Source organism: Polyodon spathula, chromosome 10, assembly GCF_017654505.1.
Source record: "Polyodon spathula isolate WHYD16114869_AA chromosome 10, ASM1765450v1, whole genome shotgun sequence".
Lineage (NCBI taxonomy): Eukaryota > Metazoa > Chordata > Actinopteri > Acipenseriformes > Polyodontidae > Polyodon > Polyodon spathula.
Window position 1 is genome coordinate 1,243,512 of NC_054543.1, and position 27,638 is coordinate 1,271,149.

At 38.1% G+C, this 27,638-nt stretch overlaps 1 protein-coding gene across 6 annotated transcripts; it reads right to left on the reverse strand.

Annotated features, from left to right (window-relative positions):
* Positions 1-17,209: 17,209 nt before the first annotated feature.
* Positions 17,210-27,362, reverse strand: LOC121321418. Of its 6 annotated transcripts, none has more exons than XM_041260352.1 (13): positions 27,250-27,353; positions 26,822-26,866; positions 26,171-26,271; positions 24,948-25,066; positions 24,581-24,715; positions 23,434-23,512; positions 22,878-22,967; positions 22,530-22,616; positions 21,332-21,393; positions 20,792-20,854; positions 19,035-19,139; positions 18,655-18,770; positions 17,210-17,876 (listed from the first exon to the last, which is right to left on the reverse strand). In XM_041260352.1, exons 2-13 carry the CDS (start codon positions 26,859-26,861, stop codon positions 17,842-17,844), a joined length of 1,032 nt encoding a protein of 343 aa, XP_041116286.1. In that variant the 5' UTR covers positions 26,862-26,866; positions 27,250-27,353; the 3' UTR covers positions 17,210-17,841. The 6 variants fall into 6 exon arrangements, with proteins under 6 accessions (XP_041116286.1, XP_041116284.1, XP_041116285.1 ...); XM_041260350.1 differs by having other exon boundaries at positions 22,527-22,616; XM_041260351.1 differs by having other exon boundaries at positions 22,527-22,616; positions 26,171-26,268; positions 27,250-27,352.
* Positions 27,363-27,638: the final 276 nt, after the last annotated feature.

Sequence of the window (27,638 nt, forward strand, 5' to 3'; positions counted from 1 at the left end):
ATAGACAATTCAAAAGCCAGCAGCCTTGAAGAAGAGACCACACCTAATGTTTACTTCCTGCACCACAATCCAAGCACCCCTATTAAACAACACAAGAGAGTTCAAAGCAATGCAGAAAAACAAACAGCCACAAATGGACAGACTGTCCCATGAGGGGCACTGTCCTGGCTGTCAAAAGGACAGACTGTCCCACGAGGGGGCGCTGCCCTGGCTGTCAAATGGACAGACTGTCCCACGAGGGGGCGCTGCTCTGGCGGTCAAATGGACAGACTGTCCCACGAGGGGGCTCTGCCCTGGCTGTCAAATGGACAGACTGTCCCACGAGGGGGCGCTGCCCTGGCTGTCAAAAGGACAGACTGTCCCACGAGGGGCCGCTGCCCTGGCTGTCAAATGGACAGACAGGCCCACAAGGGGGCGCTGCTCTGGCTGTCAAATGGACAAACTGTCCGCTGCACAATCTTTCTCTTCAAACATAGACCATGAGCAAGTGAGGTGCACTGCTTGGCATACGTTTCTCTTGGTTTTGGTTTTCTTTACAGCTAAGGGTGAAACGCTCTGGTGTTCCCTGGCTCTCTCAGTTAGGATAGTGTGTTCCTGTGTTTATGTTATCATGATTGCTGTATAAGAATAGCATGGATTCTGTTTGTGTATCTTTGTTTTAGCTTGTGTACAGTACTATTCTATAAAATGGAAATTTACCAAGCGGAATCGTCTGGCTTATGTAATGTAAACTTTTGAACAGAGATGACATTAGAGTGTACTGTATGTGCCATGATGCAGCAGTAAAGCCCAGGTCAGAGGATGGGCAGGGGGTTATTCAAATACAAAAGGGTCTTCAAACAACCACACCTGGTGGAGTATTTCTAAATCCAGCAAATCGCTCACCCACCTCAAGACACAGTAGTGGGGGTTGGCTGCCAATGGCTGCTTGAACAGCTCACAGTACAGTACAGAGTCAATTGGACACTTGTCTTTCTTTCCCCAAACTCCATTTATATACTGACTAAAGCCATTTGCTTTTAATTGCCATGGAGACTTATTAGGCATAGCACAAATTAAATAGATTAAAAGCTGTCCTCTCCCCTGGGTTATTTATAGAAAAAAGAAAAATGGGCATTCATCTTTCCACTTAATTTGGAAGGCTTTATTGTGCAAATGTTTCAATTATTGGAACAGATGGATTAATTTGCAGATTATGCGCAAATGTGTTTTAAAATCGTATTTATTTGAAACACAAATTTGCCTTTGATATGCAGATATGTGTTTTTTTTTTTTCTTTTGATGGTTATGTCTGTGATCAGAAGGGCTGTTTCAGTTGGAACAGTTAGTGAGATTCTAGTCAGTCTCATCTCTCAACTTCACCGCAAAGCACTGCTTATGTTGGCAGATATTTACTCCACAATGTGGCAGATTTTAGGTAGTGTACTGTGTGTGTGACATGCTGGCACTGGTAAATATAAAGTTTATAATTTCAGGGACAGGCGTTTATTAAAGCATGAATTGTTTTGCTGTTGCTTTGGTTTACAGGTAAATAAAATGATGGAGCATCCCTGGATTCAAGTGAATGAAGTAGTCTGAACACTTCATACTGAGCATTAAAATAACCCTAATATCTAACTTGTATTATGCTGCATTGTTGTATTTATTTTTACAGAGTACCCCGACGGCCTGCATTGCAGCTCTGAACAAGTGCTACCCTCACTTCCTGCTGGCACAGAGCAGGGCCACAGGTGACCAAGACTAGTGCAGCTTTAATACCTCTCAGGAAAACTTGGCCAGCCAGTACTTCCACCTGCCATAGCCAAAATATTGATCCCAGTCCCACGCGAGCTTCCCCAACTTCACAGCAAGAGAACACTGCCGGCAGCAAGCCGAATGCACTGCTGCTCTTGAGATTAAGAAAAGGTCAAAGAAAACTCAGTCTCCCAGAGCAGCAACTGGAAAGATATCCAGCTCCCCTAAGAATTTGGATACAAAGCAATCTTTGGTAGGGTCCCAGAGAAGTCTTTTGTGAGTGACTTAAGTGATACAGACCTTTTTTTCTGATTATTTTGACGAGTCTCCACTAAATGGGATTGACAGCAATAAAAGTGGATCACTCCACACAGACAGTTCAGACATGCGGGTCCGAGAGATCACAGCCTGAGCGCCAGTACAGTTATGGGATCAATAATACAGAGTGTCAGTTGCACAAATTGACTTCACCTGGAATGAGATCCTAAAAGAGGATTTGGTGGATTCAGGTGGCACAAGTTATTGTTTTACTCAGGACAGGAGCAGCACTTTGGTAGACTCTTTACATGCTAAGATAAAGGCAGTGGCTTCTTTCATTCCCCACAAAGTGTAGCTTTAGAGCGTTTAAGGAACTGTTTGACCTGCTCTGGTGGTAGAAACAGTTTACATTCTGATGTTTTACATTCACTTCATATAAAACAAGAAAGGTCTTTAACTGAAAGCGCCACACTGTCGAAACATGGCTCCGAAAAGGTTACTCCTGTCAAGAAACAAGTCTTCAAATGCGGGACATAGGTAACGAGTGTTTTTTGGACTGAAGCCCTTGAAAGAGAAGGAGGCAGAGGTAAAAGAGAAGCAACCCAACAAGACTATGCAAGCTGCAACAGGTGAATTTAACTCTGAAGTCCACTTTAGCAAAAGAAAGCCAAGGCAAAGGAAGAGAAAAGCTATAAGTTCAATCAGAGATTCTGCAGAACAGGAAGCTGTGGATGGGTCTAATAATAATGAAGCACTCGCCCCAAAAGGAAAGGGAAGCCGACCAAGGAGAAGAGGGTTGGTTAAAGGAGGCTCTGCAAAAGAACCTGAAGATAATAATAATAATCTTTATATAGCACCTTTCATAGTGGACCACCATCACAAAGCGCTTTACAAGATACGAGACTAGGGTGTGTGAACTATGCATCAGCTGCAGGGTCACTTACAAGAAGGTCTCGCCCAAAAGACGGAGCACAAGGAGGTTAAGTGACTTGCTCAGGGTCACACAATGAGTCAGTGGCTGAGCTGAGATTTGAACCAGGGACCTCCTGGTTACAAGCCAGTTTTTTTTAACCACTGGACCACACAGCCTCCTAATGGAAAAATTGGCGATGCTCCTACCGCCGGACAATGCCTTTTCTACAAGAACGTTCCAGATACGCGTCTAAAGTCAATTTAAAATGATAAAATCTAAATGGTCAGGCTTGCTTTTGAAGACCCCTGTTGAAAGGGAGAACAGCAGAAATGGAGCTTGGTTATTTAAATAATAAAGGTATATAAAGCCTAAACAAAGGTAAAGCAATGACTACTGTATGTGCAGGGTTACTTCTACTGTATGATCTTTTTGTAGAGTATTCAGAAATTTTGTAATGAGTGAATGAATACATAAATGCTTTAAGTACAGAGATGCTGTTTACACTAATTGATTTTGTGCACCAATAAATCCAAAGCCAGCACCATTTAACACCAGGCATTTATTTAAAGCACAGTTAATACATTGAATAATGCCAAACACTCTTTGGCTTTTGCTTTAAATAACTGCTGTTTAATTTGCATTAATGCCTAGTACATATGCAATGAAAATGATCAACTGAAATTCTGTGCATTAAGTTATTTGCTATATACAGTGCCTATAGAAAGTTTACACCCCCTTGAACTTTTTTTCACATTTTGTTGTGTCAGTGCCTCAGAGTTTCATGCATTAAATGAGGATTTTTTCCACTTCTCTACACACCATACTCCACACTGTTACGGGGAAAAAAGCTTTTATTGAGAAAAAAAACATATGTTAAAAATACTAAACTGAAAGATCATAATTGGATAAGTCTCCACCCCCTGAGTGAATACTTGGTGGAAGCACCTTCGACAGCAATTGCAGCTGTGAGTCTAATGGGATAGGTCTCTACCAACTTTGCACACCTACATTTGGCTGTGTGCTTTGGGTTGTTGTCCTGCTGAAAGGTAAACTTTCACCTGAGATAATTTAGGATTACTATTACAAGGGGGGTGGACACTTATCCAACCAAGCTATTTCAGTTTTTATTTTTAAATAATTTTGTACAAATTTCTAGAATATTTTTTTAACTTGGAAGTAAACTAGAAAGGAAGAGGGGAGAAATCAACAAAAAAACAGAAGGGAGACCGCGTCAAAACAAGAACAACAACTCAGGCAAGACAACCATTAAATGTATTTATCTAAATGCTAGAAGTATCAGAAACAAAATTCTAGAACTTGAAGCTACTGCACTAACAGATAACTATGATGTGATAGGTGTTACAGAAACGTGGTTGTCTGAGAGTGATGGGGACGAATATAATATTTGTGGGTATACACTGTATAGGAAAGACAGGCAGGACAGAAGAGGAGGAGGGGTAGCGCTATACATAAGAAACAGTCTTGAAGCCCAGGTGTTAAACCTGGACAAAGAAAATAAAACCGAATCAATATGGGTAAGAATAACGGACAAAAATTCAAAGGGCATAATAATAGAAGCATGCTATAGACCGCCAGATTCAGACGGTGAGCACAATAATCTGTTATACAATGACATTAGAAATGCGTGTAGCAAAGGAGAAGCCATACTAATGGGGGATTTCAACTTCCCCCAAATAAAATGGGAAAACCCGATGGGTAGCGCGAAGGATGAAATAGAAATGGTGGAAATGACAAATGACTGCTTCCTAACACAATTTGTGAAGGCACCCACTAGAGGGGAGGCATGCCTTGATTTAGTCTTTTCAAATAACGAAGATAGAATAACTAAAACAGAGGTCAGAGAACCACTGGCAAACTCAGACCACAACATGGTCTCATTTGAAGTGTTTTTTAAATCCCCAAAAGTAATGACTAAAGCTAAGGTTTACAATTTTAGAAAAGCAAACTATGAAGGTATGAAACAGAGACTAACAGAAGTAGATTGGAGTAAAATAGAGAAAACACCCACAGAAGAAGGATGGTTGTTCTTCAAAAATGTAGTACTAGAGGCGCAAAACAATTATATCCCTAAAGTAGACAAATCTAAATGTAAAACTAAATTGCCAAAATGGTTTAATAGATCAATTAAAAAAAATATTCAGCGAAAAAAGGCACTTTATAGAGCATTAAAAAAGGACCAAAAAGAAAGTACGCAGAAAGAGTACATGGAACTGCAAACGCAAGTCAAAAAGGAAGTTAGAAAGGCCAAGAGAGAAATAGAAATGAACATTGCTAAGGGAGCTAAAACCAATTCCAAAATGTTTTTCCAATATTACAACAGCAAGAGAACATTCAAAGAGGAGATTAAATGTTTAAGAGATACAAATGGCAAAATCGTAGATGAAGAAAAAAAAAATAGCAAATATATTAAATGATTACTTTTCACAAGTTTTTACAAAGGAAGATACTGACAACATGCCCCACATGTCATCCAGTTCCTATCCAGTTTTAAATAACTTTAGCATAACTGAGGCAGAAGTGTTAAAGGGACTAGGAGCTCTTAAAATAAACAAATCCCCTGGGCCGGATGAGATCCTCCCAGTAGTACTCAAAGAAATGAAAGAAGTAATTTACAAACCGCTAACCAAGATCATGCAGCAGTCTCTTGACACAGGGGTGGTACCGACAGACTGGAAAATTGCAAACGTAATACCGATCCACAAAAAGGGAAAAAAAACTGAACCAGGTAACTACAGACCAGTAAGCCTGACTTCTATTATATGCAAACTTATGGAAACTATAATAAGATCCAAAATGGAAAATTACCTATATGGTAACAGGGTCCTGGGAGACAGTCAACATGGTTTTAGGAAAGGGAGATCGTGTCTAACTAACTTGCTTGATTTTTTTGAGGATGCAACATCGATAATGGATAATTGCAAAGCATATGACATGGTTTATTTATTTAGATTTCCAGAAAGCTTTTGACAAAGTCCCGCACAAAAGATTAATTCTCAAACTGAACGCAGTTGGGATTCAAGGAAACACATGTACATGGATTAGGGAGTGGTTAACATGTAGAAAACAGAAAGTACTGATTAGAGGAAAAACCTCAGAATGGAGTGTGGTAACCAGCGGTGTACCACAGGGATCAGTATTAGGTCCTCTGCTATTCCTAATCTACATTAATGATTTAGATTCTGGTATAGTAAGCAAACTTGTTAAATTTGCAGACGACACAAAAGTAGGAGGAGTGGCAAACACTGTTGCAGCAGCAAAGGTCATTCAAAATGATCTAGACAAGATTCAGAACTGGGCAGACACATGGCAAATGACATTTAATAGAGAAAAGTGTAAGGTACTGCACGCAGGAAATAAAAATGTACATTATAAATATCATATGGGAGATACTGAAATTGGAGAAGGAATCTATGAAAAAGACCTAGGAGTTTTTGTTGACTCAGAAATGTCTTCATCTAGACAATGTGGGGAAGCTATAAAAAAGGCTAACAAGATGCTCGGATACATTGTGAAAAGTGTTGAATTTAAATCAAGGGAAGTAATGTTAAAACTGTACAATGCACTAGTAAGACCTCATCTTGAATATTGTGTTCAGTTCTGGTCACCTCGCTACAAAAAGATATTGCTGCTCTAGAAAGAGTGCAAAGAAGAGCGACCAGAATTATTCCGGGCTTAAAAGGCATGTCATATGCAGACAGGCTAAAAGAATTGAATCTGTTCAGTCTTGAACAAAGAAGGCTACGTGGCGACCTAATTCAAGCATTCAAAATTCTAAAAGGTATTGACAGTATCGACCCAAGGGACTTTTTCAGCCTGAAAAAAGAAACAAGGACCAGGGGTCACAAATGGAGTTTAGACAAAGGGGCATTCAGAACAGAAAATAGGAGGCACTTTTTTACACAGAGAATTGTGAGGGTCTGGAATCAACCCCCCAGTAATGTTGTTGAAGCTGACACCCTGGGATCCTACAAGAAGCTGCTTGATGAGATTTTGGGATCAATAAGCTACTAACAACCAAACGAGCAAGATGGGCTGAATGGCCTCCTCTCGTTTGTAAACTTTTTTATGTTCTTATGTGTAGATAAATGAAAGAAAAAAAACTTTTAATTCCAGGCTATAAGGCAACAAAAGGTGAAAATTTTGAAAGGGGGTGTAGACTTTCTATAGGCACTGTGTGTGTGTGTGTGTGTGTGTGTGTGTGTGTATATATATATATATATATATATATATATATATATATATATATATATAGATAGATATATAGATAGATAGATAGATAGATAGTGCATTTGATTGAGAGCTTTCTGTAATTGTTGAGTACACAAAGACAATTAGCCCAGTGCAAATGCAAATCCAGGTCCTAATTAGGGGTGCAGGGTGAAATTTCAATTACTTGTTAATTAACATACTGATGTATTTAGAGGCTTCTCAAGTGATTGCTTAAAGTGGAGTGGTGCAATAGAGAATGAGGAAAGTGCAAGTAACAAAGGGGTGTCGTATTGGAAGGAAGCACCCGCAAAGATGCATCTCATTTATCAGGGGTACTGTTCCCAGAGCGACGGGGTAGTCAGTGTAAAACATTCATTGTCTAAGCAGAAAACGAATGGCCAACAGCCACTCTCGAAACCGGGGCACGGAAATAGCATTTTAATCCTTGGTCACTAAAACTTGTGCAGAGATGATTACCTACAGTACTTGTAGTCACACTGGCTAGTGCTCTTAATCGTGCCGCTGCTCTTAAACATTTGGTCTCTCTGTGTATTAATATATGTTTGTGCTACCATTTAAAGCGACTTGCTTTGACGTGCCCTGTTTTCCTTAATTTTAACAGAGACTGGTTTTGTAGTGGATGCCTTCCAGTATGGAGCTGTAGAGGGGTGCACTGCCCACTTCCTTACCCATTTTCACTGACCATTATGGGGGGCTGAAGAAGTGCTTTAGATTACCAATCTGTTGCACTAAAGTAAGTGCAGTGCCGGAGAATACATGTTTGGCTTTCCTTTTGTCCTAAAGGGTATATCTGGAGCTTTTAATATCCAGGACTCCTGAAGCCTGCACACACTGTTGGCTGTTTATTTCATTGACCGTCATGCATTTTCTGTGTATTTCTGTGCATTACCTTGTATTCTATACCCTGATGGCTTTCACTTGGATATAAATGGCTTTCACCCCTATTTGAATTAGAGGTGATTAAACTGTGCTTAACATATCTGCGCATTCGCGACCCTCCCAGACAGACAAACCCGTTCCAAATTCGGAAACCTTGGATTTATTAAGCTCCCAGCAAAGCGATTTTAGAATAGTCTCTCTGTTCATTCTTGATAGGTACTGCAGTCCTGAATATACTTTTCCAACGCAACAAGAAGCCATCACCTTTGCTGCTATCACTGGCTTTGAAACATTAACCTCAAACTCTCAGACCCATAACCTACTCTATTGGGAAAGAAAAGATCTTCTTAGGTGAGGCAAAAAGATCCAGTGTTGCATAGGTTGAAATGATTCCTTGCAAAGTTTATGAAACCAGATGGGGAAAACTTAAAGAAGGTGGCCAGACTGTTCCCGACAGCTTGTTTTTCGTTGCGATCCAGTTTGAGTATTTTGGGGTAACAATAGCTTTCTTGTGCAATACATAATGGACTTGAGACAGCACTGGAACCATACTGTCACACAGAGATGACTTTGTTAGATCCATGCTTTGAGATGCTGGTACTGGAAGTAAAGGTTATCAAATTGCAAACTAGCTTAATCTCCTATTTTCTACGACCTGTGTATAACATTATTGAATGTAATATTACAACTACTGATGTTAAAGAAACTGCCTGTCATGCTTTTAACTTGTAATCTTTTAAATTTGATTCCAGCAGGCTAGCCCGACCATCCACCATGATTTTGAGAACGCTCACTGTTAATTGGACAGTTCCACTCTTTGCCCTTGGAGTGGCAGCATTAATCTTCCCTTCACGCTGAGCTGTCGCAAAAGTATCCTCTGACATCTCCAAAAATACAGCCTTTTTGCTTATCTGCTGCAAAACCCACTTTGTTGCAGAACTTTGGAATGGTACAGTATTTCACCCTTCAGGCCTCCTGTACCCTCCTGTGGTAAGTATGCTGAAGATCACATTCTGTATACATTTCTCCCCGAGATGCCCCATTTAAAAAAACCAAAAAAACAAAACCTGGAATGTGTGCCATTGAATGTTGTGTTCATACTGTAGCTTGTTCTGCACTTGGTTTTTACATGCAACTGACCTTGCAGAAATTGAACCTCGCTTAACTATGGCTTACACTTACTGTGTAAACAGTCTGCTGACTTGTGACTTGTCATTTACAGGGTTTACAGACACTCAACAAGTTTTCAGGAAAATATGACCAGGTTGTGGCATTCAAGCTTCAGTGAGTCTGTGGCAAATATTAGAACACTTGTCAGGGAAATAGAACTGTTTACGGTAAGTTGTTAAAAAAACATATTAAAATATTTGCTAAAGTCTTAACCCCACTGTTTCAGGTAAGGAAAAAAAAGAATGCTGGTTATTTAATGTGATAGGATTTTTAATGTTTAAATTGTGTAGATAATTAAAAAAAATGTAGTGTTATGATAAATATAACGGATTGCTATTGTTGGTGCATGTTCCTGTATTTATGAATGAGGCTTGAAAACACTGAAAATAATTTGTAATCTTTGCTTGCTTGTCTTTTGGATCAGTTACAAATGCAGCTGCAGTAGTTGCAATCTATGAAATCTGTTAATTAAGAAGATGACTGTGTAAAATGGTAGAATATTGTGTAGACTTTGCAAATATAACTTTTTTTCATTTCCCCTTCTCTTACAGGTGCTTCATTTTAAATGTTAGTTTTATAATTCAAGTATTTAGGTGTTCTTTTGGTAATTGAAATGCAGTTATCATTTTTCATTAAGACAGCAATAAAGTGCCAAGTTTAATAATAATAATAATAATAATATAATAATAATAATAATAATAATAATAATAATAATAAAATAAACAACAACACAATTGAGTTTCTAATTCCCTAATCGTTGTGGAAATGAAAGCCACATTTCAGCACTAATCTTCGGGTAAGCCTTTAGGAGCTTGACCTGAACTTTGAAAGTGCAAGTAACCTCCTTGCAACCAAGTTAGTTTAATTAATGTTGAGTATTACACACAGAATGAACGGAACACACTGGTCCTTATCTGACTAAGTGGAACTTTGCATGGCATGGAACAAATGTGTTATTCCTCATCTAAACATTCAGTAAGCAACATCAAATATAGCGTGTAATTATATATATATATATATATATAATTTTAATTTAATTTTTTTATTTTTTTTTATTAAAATTTGTTAATAATAAGAGCAACTGGAAATCTTGATTGCATCAAAAAAAAAGGCAAATTGGATTGTAATCCATTTCTCTCTAGCCTTTTTTAAAAAATGATTTTGGGTGAATTTTATTCTGTCTGCTCTTCTTTGCCTTATTTACTTCAAATTGAGACAAACTACAAGATGGTTCTACTTGATAAACAGCTTTAGGCAAACTTGGCTAGCCACCCATACTCGCATACCTTTTAAATAGTCCAATACCTTTTATTAAAACCGGATTTCTTGAGTTCAATATGCAATTTGTAATGTTGTACGTGTATAGAAGCAGGTTCTTCAAATACCGAAGAAATGATTAAAATGTCTGCTGGTGAATTAAAAAATGAAAAATATCTTTTAGGCGTTTTCTTTGCACGACGCATTCCTTTTTTCTTTTTATCTTTTGTAGGCTTCCTGTTTCCAGTGTCCTCAAAGACCTAAGCCTTTTATATGTGAACATGCAGTGCTTTTCTTTCGCATGGAAATAGTATAAAATGATTGAGTTTTATTGAAACTCTGTCAAATGTAATCAGTTGACTCTTTGTAACATCTGGGGCTCTGCAGCGAGTGAGTGAAGGTCACTTTTACAATAAAATGGGTATGTCTCTGTTCTAGTGCACAATATAGTAAATCTGGCAAAAATGCATATTATACCAATGGGTCCAGTTCTATTTCCACAGCATCTCAATTTTATAATGTGTGGAGCCATTTGGATGAAAATATATGAAGGCAAATCGTATCCATCACTGCAGTGTGTGTGTACCTATTCAATGACGTCACCCATTAATCTACGTTAAGTCAAAAGAAAACTGCATACACAAGGGACAGGTCATTTCCTCCAGTAAGTAAATACAGTAAATGAAAGCAGCTGTAAAATAAGAAAAATGAGCTGTTGCTTTCTGTAAATTATATCTCCGCCACTGCGTCTGATTTTTTGTTTATGTTTTTGTTTTTTTTGCTTATGGGTATCCATGAATCCAACTACCTGTTTTAATGTTCCAGTGCTCATGTTGCACCAGTGTTACCAGATCAAAGGTTTTCCCTCCAGATCTAGAGGTTTCACATTTCTGCTCAGGGCAATCTGGAGCTAAAATGGGCAGAGATTTTTTTTTAAAGGTACATTTTTAATTTTAGAGAATTGTTTTTTTGTCTGAAACCATTTTCTTCCCTAAGCCTTGTTCATAATAAACAATCCTTAGTTTACTAAGATGTCAGATGTGGCATGGCCAGTGATGTAGTTGAGGGTATATGCAGGTAAACTGTGTTTACCCACTTTTTATTTGGCAATGTAGCGTTTACCCTCTTCTCATATAAGGGATACAGCGTTTACACACTTATACTCTCCTGTGATATGCAAATCCTTGGTTAAAGGCAAGATATTTTAACGGTGAGCGTCTGTGTTGCGTTGCTGGGCGCGAGACTGACAGCTGAGGGCTCTCCGTTAGAACTGTTGTGTGAACAGGGGGTGTGTGGGCGTGTTCTGTGTCTGTGTGTGAGTGAGTAGGATTGGTTGTTTATGTTCTGTTAATGTTCTGTCAGGCACACTGGACCTGCAGGGCGGTGCTAATAGCCTTCATCCTAGCCTGCGAAAGGACGCTCACAGAAATGTTCAGTGAAGCGCACCGTCGGGTCTGTGACTGTACACGTGAACAGCACCTGAAAGGGTAATGGACTGTATGGGTGGCTCTGGTTGGCTGAGGGCCAAAAACAATGTATCTGTTTTTTGTTTGTCTGTTAGACTCTAAGAAACAGTGTAGTTTACCCACTTTTTTTATTTACCACTGGCTGTGACATCATGCCTGTTGACAGCTGCAACCTCTGATTTTTATAGAATTTCTCCAGACATTTGATTTACTTTTGACTGCCCTGTATAAGAATTTCATGTGCATGTGGGCCACTAGGCACACATAGTCTATGCTGCATAGAATTTGACTGAGAGGCACAGGTGGGGGGGTAATACTTGTTGCAGAGGAGATTAATTTAGCAGTGTTTAAGTGTTGTGCCAGTCAGTGAATATATAGTCTGTAAAATTAAGAAAACTACATTTACAGTTTTTTTATACAATGTAGCCATGGTGTACCAATATAATATTACTGGAGGTTTAAGGTTTAATAATTATACAAGTGCATTCCAATGAATGAACAGCTCTGGATCGTGTTCAGCAGTCTAATAACAAACAGTAATTCTTTAGACACGACAAAACAAACAAAACACTCACGATTACAATACACGGCCTCCTTCCGGTTCAGCTCTAACCATACAAAGGAACAGCTCACTTTGCTACACCCCCTTTTGTATCGTCAATCATGACCCTTTTGTTAACTAGTGAAACTGCTCCTGCCACTTTGTTTCCCTTCCAGGTCGATGATTTAGTGTATCGTAGCTCCCCTTTCTAGATGACCGCCTTCCTTCTAACCCTAGGAATTAATTGTATGGCCATCAAGTCCAGACACTCTGTTCCAATTACACAGTTCCCTCACAGACTGGGAGGAAGATTTATCACCAAGAGTCATTCCATCTCTGTCACAGGACTGTTGATTTCAGTTAATATAATGGGATTTACACACATACTCTCAATCCTAGTCAGGTCATCTTCTAAGGTTCACAACTAATCTTGATATGCCCTCCCAAATCAACTCAATAAACTCAACTAGATGCACTGGGGGAATGGGAGCCAAACCAACAATAACTAATCAACTAATTGTTGTGTGGGTGAATGACAGGTAAATACAGCGCCATATTACCATTGCACTAACACTTCTGCGCATTTCAGTCCACCAGTCCCTGGTCAGCATATTGAGAACTGTTGAGAACTCACTGAAGGATACCAATTGCATGCAATTGTCTGTGAATACTGTTATTAGAACAGTAATATAGATTTTGTGAGTTCCGTGCAGCAAGCAAGAACTAGTCAGCTTTAAATTATTTTGTCTGATAAGCAATAGAAATCTGTAGAAATCCAATTTCATGCCACCACTGAACACTGCATTATTTATGTAATATGATAAAGATCCGTCCCGCCAGTGAGGGGACTTGAGGCAGTACACATTTTCTGTACACCTTTAGAAAAAGAAAAAAAAAAGTTCATACTCTTCCATTTAAAATAAGTACATTTTAAAGGGTGATATTTGTATATACTGTGTGTGTGTGTGTGTGTGTGTGTGTGTGTGTGTGTGTGTGTGTATATATATATATATATATATATATATATATATATATATATATATATATATATATATATATATATTACAACCATATTTCGGTTTGGTCAAAGTAAAATTTGAACTAGAAATAATTATTTCTTTTTTTATTTTACTTCTTTGCACGTTCTGTCTGCTAGAAAACTTTGGCGTTGAAAAATGAATCATGGAGCTGGCGTCTTTGACAAGGCAGGTTAGGTTTCCTCACAAACCATTCCAGTCAAACACTACAGATGGCTTGCATTTTCTACCACGTTCAACAACATACGACTATGAAGGGCTAATTCTTTTTTTTTTATTATTATTATTTTTCACTCTACCTAAGCCTTTGAGACAAAGCAGGAATAATTCAGTTGATATGGGATAATATTTTACTTCAGGAGTATTGAGATTAAATTATTATTCAGTTGTCCACATAGCACAAGTTAGGGTCTCAAGAGACATACTGGCATATTTAATGGTAGAAGCATAAGCATTGTATATACTCTAACAGGACATATTTTGGTTTATTAAAGTGCAGGGTCAATTCTTGGATGAATTCATTGGTGGTGATCATTTAAAAAGGGTAATACCAAAATGAACAGTATTTCAAACTGGAATAAAGCACGGTCAGTGTTACCATTTTAATTAGAACGAATTTGAGCTACGTTGTTGGAAGACACTTTGATCGCGTTCCACGTCCTGCTTTTTTTATTTCTTAAAGAAATGTTTTTGTCGTGGGTTGCGTGCCTCATTCATTTTCAGCCGCTGTGTCTATGATGATTAAGGAGGTGAGTGATGATGCTCATTGGAATAATGTCAGGCAATTAGGACTTGCGTGATTCTTTTCGTGAGCCTGCCGAGGTGTCATTGAGAACCAAAAAGAGTTCAATATCTGAAATCCTAGCAACTAGCGGTACACAGCTCCAAACAATGAGAAGATCAGGCATGAACTGCCCATGAGGAGTATTATTCTGAAAGAAACTAGTTGCTAAAATATCAAATTAGCCTCCTGTATTTCCATAGCACTTACTGAACAAAACCGAATTAATAGATGGGAATACACAGCCTCCCAATGATCTGCAACGTCAGTAAAAGCGAAGAATAATAAATGACATTCCAATGCGTATCATTATTTCCTCTGTCCTTCAGTGACGTTAGATCCAGGAAGTGTACATATTGAATTTTTAAATTGCATAAATGTGACCAATTAAATTATTCATGTGAATCATTTGGACTCCCCCACCCCCATCAATTCTATAAAATCTAGACAGTCAGGTGGTCCTACAATTATTATTATTTTTTTTAGGTTTATAAAATGAAAAAAAATAACAGAAATACATAGGAAATTTAGCAAAATAATAGAGCATTTCTACTAGTCATAAGAGGATGCTGTTAAAATACTTTACTCAGCAAGTCTATTTATGACTTATTTCGATCTTTGTTTTAGGCACTTAAGAAGTTAAAAAAAAAAAAAAAAAGTTATTGACATGAAAACTACTTATCATACAGACCAATCAAACAAAAACAGTGTAAATTTGTTAAACACCTTTCTACACAGACTCTTTATACCGTATCAATACTCTTTACGTCGGTGGGTTTGATACAAACACTCCGTCAATGTCTTTGTGACCCCAACCCCAGAAGCGACTTGGTGCAAAAAAAAAAACAAACAAACAAACAAACAAACAAAAAAAAAAGCAGCTGAATGTGAGAGGAATCCATCCAAATATCTGTGTGCAGCTTTCTCTTTGTTCAAGAACACGTATTGCATCATTGTTAGGTATGTGTTGTTGTTCTTCTGTTTGTCCAAAAGGTGTGTTTTTTTTTTTTTTTTTTGGGGGGGGGGGGGGGGGGGGGGGGGGGGGGGTTGAAAAACCTTTTTTTTTAAATAAACACTAATATGATTTAAATGTGCTTACAATACATGGACTTTGATTTTAACATAAATAAATAAACAAAAACCTTATATCAACAGGCCATTTAAATACTTATTAATAATAATACTCGTTTGTTCTCAATGGAACGTCAGGGTTAGTGCTTAATATAAAGAAAAACATACACCAGGAATCGATATATAGATTAACAAATTCGGTAGGAAATTGCCAAGTTTGTGCACAGATATATTTGATTTATAGATGCTTAATATTAAGCACTATCAAATATAATAAATCAAGTGTAATATCAGAAATGTTAATAAAGTAATAAATACTTCATATAAAACAGTGTTAATATCATATATTTTAAATCATTTCAAATACTGATCTTAATAGATTTTAAATGCCAGTTTTCAGCAATATTTATGACACTATATGTGTTTACCGTAATGCTAACTGAACTGTGGAGTGCACGTGTGTGTTTCAGTTTAAAATAAAAAAAAAAAAAATGATAATAATAATAATAAAAAAGCCATAACAAACTGATTTTTGCACTGGGCACAATTAAAATCGTGTCTTGCACTTATTTAATCATAGAGGGCCACCTCATGGTCATCATGTAGTACTACAACAGTGATTGACCGTTGAACTGCAGGATTTTGCTTGCTATGAACACTGTTCATTCATGTAGCAACTAGTTGTATTTCATTCAGAAGAATAGTGAATGTTTAAAACAGCCCACAGTTAGAAACAAAGCTTCCCCTCGTAACTGTGCAAACTCACGCCACACCGGACCGGAACGCCATGCAGTCTGGGTTTCGAGTATACATCTATTCGATTAACATGTTTTACACAGAACCACAAAAACAAAAACAAAAACAAAAACAAAAACTGGCTTCTTCTGCTGTGCTAGTCTCTACTGTCAGTACATCTTCAGCTGAACCATCATCACACAGCCCAAGAACCATGCGCCAAAAGAGCCGGTGTCATCATGCTTCAGTCACTTTGAGGGGGGACGGGGGGACGGGGGGGTGTTAAACAGATTTCAGTGTGTTGAGCAATGCTTTTCTGATATGCGCTGAATAAAATTAAAAGTACAGGAATCTTCAACGTGGCAGCAGGTAAGGGAGACAGCAACGTGACAAAGGGCTGTAACACTTGGGTCATACGGAAAAAAACACTGTGACACATGAACTGGTATATTGTTATTTTAACAACACGCTTGTTTAATCCAATGTATACAAAAGAAAACAAGGTACAAAAGAGTTAAACTACTGTATAATGCTACTGGAAAATGTACACATTTACATACATTGATTACATCGGACTCATGTATATAACGATCGTGGAGTTGGCTCCAGTTCTACTGCATTAGCTGCAATATAACATATACACTTAGAATTACTGTTCGTTTATTTCGTACTGCACATCACAAACAACAATATACAAAACAATTAAAAACAAAGCATTAATATCGTGCCGTTATCACATACACACGTATTGCACAATAACACAGAGCTAATTAAATATCTAGGTGATGAAGCGGTTTGTATTTTAGCCAACGATGTGTTCGCGTGCGGCAGCAGTGCACTAGCAAAAGTCACAAGGCAGTGACGTCAGCCCCCTAGCAACAAGCCTTTTATGTTGGGAATGGATTCTTTCAATGCAGCGGGTTTGTGCCTTTGAGAAAGGAGAAGACAGCTCTGTAGAAATTCATTGGAGACTGAAGTTGATGAGAAGCAATTACCCTCCGCTGTACGAATTAAAACAGTGTGCTGCTTTTTATACGAGAAAGCGGGTTGCATAGAGGATTTGTACTGGACCCTGACGCCCCCGGTGAAACGAGGGGGTGCTTGTACAGTATTTGTTTTTCCGTGGTTCTCTCGCTATATCGCGGCCCTCGATATACAGAGGATTTATACTGGACCCCGACACCCGCGATCTATCGAGTGGGTTATGTACAATCTGTATATAAAATTACACATGTTAAGGCTAGTCAAAACACACACACACACACACACACACACACACACACACACACATATATATTATGTGATTAACAGATGGCTTGAACTTAAAACTGCAGTATTAAGGCCTATAGGGTAAAACTCTCTTGTAAAATATTATGTCAATAAAAATGTATGATTGATCTATATATTTTTGTTTATACTTGATTTACAGGTCATTTGATATTTGAAAGGCTGTTTAGTACACAATAGATTCGAAGTTAGATTTGAAGTGTTAGAGTGTGTAAGGACTGTCCCAATAACATTGCCCTTCATTGAAAAGTTCTGTCTGTTTTTGTTTATTTTTTTTCTCCACTGGTATTTGTGTAGGTCTTGTATTTGTTTTTGGTGTGGCATACAATCTGTTCAGTGCCCTGTGAGGTGTAGATAACATTGTAATGAAAGTCTTAACCCAATGTCCTGTAAGGGCTGTTTACCATGTCAGGTACGGTCCTTCAGTTTATTCACAAGAGCATTGCTCGACACTAAAAGATTCAGATGCTCTGGGTCTCTTCATTGTTATTTTTACCTAAGAAAAAAAAAAAATTGGAGATAGAAATTGAACATAAATTCTACAACATAACATTGTCAGCCATGAGCTGCTCGGTAATCTTCAGCTCGAGGGTGCATAAGTGTAATCTTCAGCTCGAGGGTGCATTTTTTTTAAAGAATAAACCCTGCATTTGTTATGGGTTATTAAAAAGTCTTCGACCCTGCTCACTGCTGAAACGCCGCTCAGGGAATCCTCGACCCTGCTCACTGCTGAAACGCCGCTCAGGGAATCCTCGACCCTGCTCACTGCTGAAACGCCGCTCAGGGAATCCTCGACCCTGCTCACTGCTGAAACGCCGCTCAGGGAATCCTCGACCCTGCTCACTGCTGAAACGCCGCTCAGGGAATCCTCGACCCTGCTCACTGCTGAAACGCCGCTCAGGGAATCCTCGACCCTGCTCACTGCTGAAACGCCGCTCAGGGAATCCTCGACCCTGCTCACTGCTGAAACGCCGCTCAGGGAATCCTCGACCCTGCTTTTACAAAGAAACCGCGTATAATGGTGGTACAGCATTGCTGTGGCATGTTCCTTGTACAAATGAAACTCCCCTCATTCACGTAATGGCTTTGTGACTGTGGAGTCTTTGTGGAGTTTCTTTATTACTTTGTAACACGCCACAGCAATGCAGTTATCGCTTCATTAAACAGTGCTGGCATTTCAAATGCAAGGCAAAAAAAAAAACTGAGCGTGATTGACTTTTAGAAACAGACCCACAAAATATACTCCCCACTTAAATCTTTTTTTAACAACTTACTCAAGCATGTTTGAACTTCCGGAGTACTGTTAGTCCCAAGATCATTAACAGCAATAATCTGGTCTCCTTCATAGAGAACATATCCATCATCTAGAGAACTCAGCCAGTGGGCAACACTGTAGAGGAATAAGGAGGTCAATGTGCAGACCAGTCCAGGAATGTACTGTAATAGCTACCATTAGCATTATGAGAACTCCATGTTTCACTGTAGCTTCATTTCTCATTCACTTCGGAGACATTAAGATGATAATTGCTCTTCAGTTTACTGCCCATGCTACTTCTGATTTCATAATTTGTGTGTGTGTTTGTATATATATATATATATATACTTTTAAAGAAGGAAGGAAAAGACAAGCCACCTCTTGTTCTTAAATGCTTACCAAGGTTTTCCAAGGGTCAGGTGATTCTTCAGATTTTCTTCAATTACATATACCTCTCTCTTAACGAAGTGAAAGTCATGTGGTTTTCTGATATCAGCAATGTTTCTGAAAAACAAAAACGAATGAAACCTCTTAATATCCACGTCCTGTGTCACTGAATGTTTATACATTGTGGTCTGATGTGCAGATCAGAGTGTGTTCATAGTTTATATGAATATGAATGTTATTCATAGCTGGGAAAGACGCCATCACAGTAAAATCTGAGATTTAACTGAGCTGTCACCCCATTGGGCTAGACTCCCAAAACCATTTACTCAAAACCATGAATTCAGCACGGACAAACCTACATTCTAAATTGAATAAGAAACAGCTACCCTTAATTGTCTGTGTTGTTTATTTCTGTCTTGGTAAGCGTACTGCATGAGTCTGTATTTAAAAGGTTTTTAATTCTTGTTGTGTTACTGCCAACAACACAATCCTATTTCTGTAATTGTTCAGCTTTGATTCTATGTTTCAGGTGGAAGGGCTGTTTTTTTGTGTTTGTTTCATTTGCAACTTCTGCACTTGTGACACCTGAGGCTAGTTTTGGAGTAGGCCTGCAGTCAATTAAATGTGCAAAGCTGTAACTTAAGCTCCCAGAAGGGTCCCTTTGCTTCCTAGAAAGAACCATCAAATACCAATTGAGAGCTTCGGTCAGTGGTGTCTTCACAGGAGGAGCAGAGAAATCCCCAGTATGAAACTGCACAGTTTTTACTACTAACAGTGAAAGTAGTAGTACTTTCTTTGACCCTTGCAGACCAAATATGTTCTTATTATTAAAACTAAAATGAAAAGGCTTTGATGCAGAAACAATGCTTTCACAAAAGAAAATCTGTGCTATAGGGTATTGCCTTTATACATATGGATTCTATCATATGAATATATTTATGTTGTGTCTGTGTGTGTGTGTGTGTGTCATATTAGTTTAGCAGTAATGCTGGCATTGGTTATTTATTTATCCAGGTTACTGTTGGTCACTGCATTAACATTGAATTATTGATAGAAAAGTTTAGATAGCTAATAATAATAAAACTGTTGACCAATGTAACTGGGTCCCATAGTTTGTAAGCAGTGGGAATTACATAAGGAAGCTGCATATTTAAACTCTGAAAGCTGGCATTCAGTTTGGGCTGTATAACCTGTAATGCAGAGTTCCATTTACATAGTCTGTCACTCGCTTCTGGAATTTTAGAGATTAAAGCCCTTGGCTATTTTCTCTTTCTTTTGTCTGATTAACGAGCTCTACAGATCTTCCAGCTGCATACCAGATTGGACGGTTCTCTTTGTGTATATCGTCATTTCTTAACAAGATAAAGAAAAATGCTCTCTGGGGGGAACATGTTCTGGAATGCTCAAGGATGTTTTTGGTGTGATTTGATTAGTTTATTTCCCTTTCAGAGATGGAATGGGGTTATTATTTTCTTCTTATTTTTTTAATGAAAAACATATAATGCAATGGAAAGTAGGCTAATTTTCAAATCACATTGTCCTAGTACTCCACACAGACCAGCACATTGCTTGCACTTAGGTCAGTGTGTGCTTGTATTTTTCCTTATTCAATTTCAAGTGGGAACTAAATGTACTGACAAATAATGGAAGCAGGCTTCCGCCCTCATTAAGCTCTGGTGACTCTGCCATCTGGGTTGTTAGTATCAGGCTGTGAAACATGTATCTCGTTTAGATAAATCCATGCAGTTTAAATATAGATGCACACTTACCCTGAAGCAGGAGGTGTGGAGACCCTGTTTTGGTCAGACTGTGCTTCCTCCACTACTCTTAGCCTGCAAGACAGCAAAACAGACAGGAGACTGACACGTCATGCCTTATGCAGGGGACCTCTGGGGTTTGTTGTGTGGTAAATCCAACTGCCTTATTTTCCAAGTATTCTTTACTCCACTTTTATGATGGTGTTTGAAGGTAAAGGGTATAGATATCATTTCAACACTGTGCCATTTTCCACTTATACAATGCCTCTTTTTGCTTTATGTCCCTTTGTCCAGCTTGGCTATACTTTACCACACATTAGTCCCCATGCCCTTCATTTATACTGTAGTATAATAACGTATTGTAAAAACAAAGTGCAAAGCAACGTTTCATTGAATGTGGGTGGTGGTATATGGTAAAAGGTACAAAGGTAGCATGAAAATCACTATGCTTTCTGAGGTGAATCTATACTATGACCAGGGCTTGATCTCTTGTAACATAGATTGTGTTGGATATTATTATATAGCAGCAGAATCTAATTGAATTGAACTTACACTGAAGTCATAGGCATGTACAGATTAGGGTTTTCAGTTGGCTCCGGTTTAGGTGGTGGGCCCTAGAAAGAAAAAAAAAACAACACTGATTATTTTTTTATGATGAAGAAAACAAATGGGGTCATAAGACTACTCTTTTTGGGACAAGGTCCGTGTCCACAAAATGTTTTTAGCTGTATTCATGGGCATAAACTTGATTATATATAGATATTATATATATATATATAATATATATAATATAATAATACTATATGATAATAATATATATATATAGTAAATTTGTTATTGGTAAATAATAAGTCTATGTGACATACATTTTACACTGGAAGCAATTGTCATTATTATTATTGGTCTGCTATGGGTATGTTAGGACATGTTTATAATAAGGTGTGGCAGGTCAGGGACCAGTGCAACTGTAAATATTGTGTGTGTTTCTGTTTTTGTTGCTGTTTGTAATTCAAGTTTTACATACAGTACTTGAAATAAAATTTGGCACAGATGTGGTTAAAAACATGTGCAGAATGTGTCCAGGTTGATTATAATGTGCAGAATGTGTCCAGGTTGATTACAATGTGCAGAATGTGTCCAGGTTCTAATTACATGTGCAGAATGTGTCCAGGTTGATTATAATGTGCAGAATATGTCCAGGTTCTAATTACATGTGCAGAATGTGTCCAGGTTGATTATAATGTGCAGAATGTGTCCAGGTTCTAATTACATGTGCAGAATGTGTCCAGGTTGATTATAATGTGCAGAATGTGTCCAGGTTCTAATTACATGTGCAGAATGTGTCCAGGTTGATTATAATGTGCAGAATGTGTCCAGGTTCTAATTACATGTGCAGAATGTGTCCAGGTTGATTATAATGTGCAGAATGTGTCCAGGTGTCTAGGTTGATTATAATGTGCAGAATGTGCAGGTTCTAATTAATGCAGAATACGTCCAGGTTGATTATAATGTGCAGAATGTGTCCAGGTTCTAATTACATGTGCAGAATATGTCCAGGTTGATTATAATGTGCTGAATGTGTCCAGGATCTGACTGCCATGTGCAGAATGTGTCCAGGTTCTAATTGACTGATTGACAATTAGACCTGGCCACAGTATACAAGAGGAGCCAGGCCCATTTGTTCTGGGGGGAGTTATAAAAACAGATGAAACATTTCTTTATCAAAAAGATGTTTGAAACTGCTTACCACCTTAGGTTTAGGTACGCTGTAGTAAGATTCCGAGAGTGACTGTGGTCTCAGCTTGTGATCTGCAGTAAATGATTTACAGGTTGCACCCTAGTAAACAGAGCACAACATTACTGCTGTGAGAGGAGAGCTCAGGTATACTCCAAACAGTTTTCTCATCATGGGCAGTAGAGATGTCTTTCATAGAGTCTGTTTATGTTCTACTTCTACATATAATTCTATGCAATAACAAGGAAATCCATATCCATTTGATAATAATAAGCACATACTCACTTTATTATTGGATCATTGATATATATATTGATTACACTTTATAATCTGACTGTCTTATCTGTGAAGATGTGTTATTACCTGTTGAATGCTGCTATTTTTAGTAAGGTCATTCATTGCTTTTTTTGCATTTGACTCAGACTTGGATCGTAGCCTCTCCTGCTCCTGCACCTGTAAAAAGCAGAAGACCCATTGGATACAGTCTGGAGCAGCCTGAGTGAACTGAAACACAGCAATGTGAGCCTGTTACCAACTGAACCGCTACACTACCATTTTGGTGCCAAGACTTAGTATTTTGGTGCCAAGTTGTTTAGTAGCTGCTGATGGGGCAGTAGTCTTAACCAGCGCTATCCATCTTAAAATCCTACATTCCCCTAAATAGAAAGGCTCCAGATGCTGAGCATCAACATGCTACTGTAGAAATCAAAGACATCTCATTGTGTTTTGCCAGCATTAATAGACATGTTTGTAGATCTGTTAACCCATGAAGTGCCATTGTCTCATTTCAGGACAGGCTGCTTTCTTTGTTCCACAACTCCATTATAATAGAGCTGCTTGTGTTCAAAAGCAACTTTTCGTTTTTTAATAAAAGGGTCATAATTACTGCAAACATAAAAATAACAAATTATATAATTACCGTATTTCTCAAAGGTTCCACTTTCGAAATTGACGTCAGCACAGAGATTATAGCATTGAACCATGTATCCACATCCTGTCTAAAACAAACATATACATTACAATACAGTACAATATTACAATAGGTAGACCATAAACCTGGAATAAGCTTCAATGTTTATTCTGGGAGCAACTCAAAAGATGACACAGATCTGGGTCCATGGTAGGATAATCTATAGGCAACAAACGGCATGTCATGGATCACTGGTTCAGTCAAGAAACTCATGAGATAGATTATTTAACATAGACCAGACAAAACTGCTACAGTATACATATTTTACACTACATTCTTTGGCTTTTGGCCTCGCCTTTTGAGGTACCTTGCCTATAACTTAGCTTGCAGATAAGTGGAGAGGTGAAATCTGCCTCATAGTGGGGACATAATGGTTTGAGGTAAGATATAAATCCTTTTCTTGAGGATCATTGGACGTATTGTTTATCGAAGACAGATAAGACACTAGCCATTAGACTGATGATTTGATCGGGTATTGGAAGAGCCTAATCTAAGGTTAAAGTGAGTTTCCAGAATCACAGCCCTGCTTAATAGTGGCATGCAGTATGACATCAATATTAGTGTATTTTACATTTTTTAGATTAAGTACAATTCTGTAGTAATAGTGAATCCAACAGCAATAAGAACACTATGATATTTTGCAGAGTTGCTAGCTACACAATATTTAAGACCGGAGAAACGAGTGCTGCAAGAGGCATTCCTGTCTGTGCACCATTTATTTATTTATTTTTTATTTCCTGCTGGTTTGCAGTGACTGGAGCGTCATTGCAGTCAGAAGCTTGTTCTTTAGCTACACTCATCCCCTCCAGCCCGGCAAGTGTCAGGATTGTTGCTTCGTTTACTGAGCCTGACTATCCCTGAACGTTGTGGCTGACGCCTCGATCCTCAGATCTCTCAGCTTCATCCTATTGATTGGTGGCGTTTGCAATGTCAGTCAGGTGCATCACTAGCTGTGCTTTGTTTGTGTCTGCCTGGGCTGTTCTTCTAACCCTAACCCCCCCCCCTCCTCCTCCTGTCTCCAGGGCTGTCTGGGTGTCAGTGTTGAAGCAGCCCACCACTAGCACACATTCTGGCCATGACCTCAATGGTAACTTACTTGTTTTCTCCAATGAGAAAATATTCCCTATCTGTGGTGCATATGTAAAGTACAGAATCAGGCTGGCATTTAAACATCCTCTGTATCCAATTCCATTTCCTATGGTTTTCCGGATGAGGAAAAATCAGTGTATTGCTGTCAAAACAAAATAACATACTTTAGCTTACAACTCTGAGCTATACTGTTTCTCCTTAGTTTTCTCATTTTGAGGCTTCTGAAAGAGCAGACATGACATTTCATACAGCCCAGCTTTACATATAAGCAAAAAGACAAGATTTTGAAGCCCACATAGGCCCTATAAGAAGTAATATGTGCTGAATACATTTTCAGCTGGTTGTAAAAGCTTGGTGGCATAACAAACACTTACACAGACAAGTTGATAACTCCTAGCGGCTTGTCTCTGTCATCTTCATCTTTGCAGTATTTCAGAAGATGAACGTTATCAGGGGTCTTGCATAATACAAAAAATCTCCTCTTCCAAGATTTCTAACAATGAGTAAAAACAAAATAAAAATCTACTTCACACCCTGCATTCATCTGTTCTTTACACCCTGCATTCATCTGTTCTTTACACCCTGCATTCATCTGTACTTTACATCCTGCATTCTTTACACCCTGCATTCATCTGTTCTTTACACCCTGCATTCATATGTTCTTTACACCGTGCATTCTTCACACCCTGCATTCATCTGTACTTTACATCCTGCATTCATCTGTTCTTTACATCCTGCATTCTTTAAACCCTACATTCATCTGTTCTTTACACCCTGCATTCATCTGTTCTTTACACCCTGCATTCATCTGTACTTTACATCCTGCATTCTTTACACCCTGCATTCATCTGTACTTTACATCCTACATTCACCTGTTCTTTACACCCTACATTCATCTGTTCTTTACACCATGCATTCACTCGTTTTTTACACAGTGCAGTCATCTGTTCTTTATGCCCTGCATTCATCTGTTCTTCATTTCCTGCTCAGTGTGCTACATGATACAAGGCTGGCATGGGCAGCTCTGGTCCTGGAGGGCTGGTCTCACCGGGTTTTCCAGCTAGAAGGAAGGAGTTACTTGCTGCCTGGATTGAGGTTTAATTGGTTCAATTAAACAACTGAGAACATGGTTTGAACAAAGACCTGGCCAGAAAGGGCTAGAATTGATCATCCTAGATATAACCTACAGTAAGTGCCTGTAATATAAATAATGTGCCACTTAAGAACCTGTATTATCTACCATTTTATGGAGCTATTCCATCATATTTCCACACATAGCACATTATCTGAACCCAGCACTCCATTAGCAAAAGCATAAAAAAACATGTAGTTATCTTCTGTATATAAAGGGTGAAACCTGGTGGTCTGTTGAGTCTAGTTTCTGGGCGAATCCCAAAGTTTCCACTTTTTCTCAGCACTCATCCGCGTCAGTTGGGTGAATCTAAATTGGTCCAGAACTTAAAGAAGACAACTGGGCGAAACCCGTTTTTTCAATAGTTGTTACTGAATTTTGGGCGTTCTGCACTTACTGTTCAATTGCCACTTCATTTTAACGTGTCATTACATTATTTAATATGGCTACTCATTAGAAACCTACCGGGTAAAAGAAAGGCCCTGAAGGAGGAGACTTCACCAAATAGCCACTCAGGATTTCTTCAACACCATCCACTGCCTTGTAAAACACTGAGCTTGGAGCTGCTTTAGGGAGAACACCTGCATTAGCTTAGCTTTAGTTTGCATGCCACTACATACAGTATCTCTCCTCATTCTGTTTGTACAAACGTTCAGTACTTCATAGTAAACATGTTTAGGTAATCTTAAAAAAATATATACTCTGTGTGTCATATATTAATATAATATATATATATATATATATATATATATATATATATATATATATATATATATATATATATTAATCTAGGTTACCTTTTAAAATTACACAATCAAATTCTTCAATTGATGATCTAAACGCTGGAGATCAGATGACACGGCTATGCTTGGGGTGAGTTTATAAAAAGTTCTAAATAACAAAACCTGTGTAAAGATAATGTTTTGCTAAAACAGTTCAAATTATCAAAAGCACCAATTAGCTTTATAGCAAAGTAAGGCACAGCTGTTCTTTTTTTAAATTGGATTTTGCTTGTAAATATTTAATGGAACCTCTTTGGATGAGCATCAATATTACTGAAAAACATCTAAAAAAACATGCGGTTTAAAAGACATTCCTAAAATATTATAAACGTACCTTGCAACCTTTCAGCAGACATTTTGACTGAGCGATTCATTCACCCTGTCACAGAAAACATGATTTTTGTTTGCTATAGTTTTGCTATAATTGACTGAGGTATTCCGTGGTAAAAACACAGAAAAACGTACTAAATAACAGTACAAGCATGGTTAGTACCAGAAATGGATGGAAAAGCTTTAACAAAAAAACAAAGTCAACATGTTTTGGATTAACGCCCTAGCTAACTTCAACAGACATAAAGAAAATAAACAGGTTTCAAGTATTCTCAGTGCTTACATAATCATTAGCATACAGTATATGACACATCTCAATGCATATACCCAACCAAAAGCTAGCATTAACATTTATTTATAAATGTCACCCATATCAGTCATATATTGCACATTCAAAAATGTAAAATTAATCATAATTCCAAGAAACATTACCTTGCTACAAGTGTGAGGCTTAATATGTTTCTTCTTTATTTCTAAATCTTCTCAGAGTAAGTGTGATATATACGTGAAACCTGATCCTCCTTCGAAGGAGTTTCCTTATACGTCACAAGCAATATTACTGGTTATTGAAGTTGCCCTCTAACCATGTGGCATGTGTTCTCTCAAACTAATGTATGTGTTTGGAATATGCTCAGGGGTAGCCAGGCTTAAATGGGATGATGAGGGTTCATTAACACAATCAAGAGTCGTTGCATACTGCAATTGAACCTTATCCATGAAGCACTGTTTAATATAGGGTTGAATTATCAATATATATATTCACTGGGGTTGTAATGCACAGTGCTGAATTATCAATATATGTTCACTGGGGTTGTAATGCA

What these genes read in the sequence shown, in the direction of transcription:
- LOC121321418 (XM_041260350.1), bottom strand. Translation starts at nt 26,861, where the DNA reads ATGAATCGCTCAGTCAAAATGTCTGCTGAAAGGTTGCAAG. An exon ending in GTCTGCTGAAAGGTTGCAAG is followed by an intron (nt 26,272 to 26,821) that starts GTACGTTTATAA and finishes TTCTCCCTAAAG; the next exon opens with CAGCTCCAAGCTCAGTGTTT. An exon ending in GGAGTTATCAACTTGTCTGT is followed by an intron (nt 24,716 to 24,947) that starts GTAAGTGTTTGT and finishes TTGTTTTGACAG; the next exon opens with CAATACACTGATTTTTCCTC.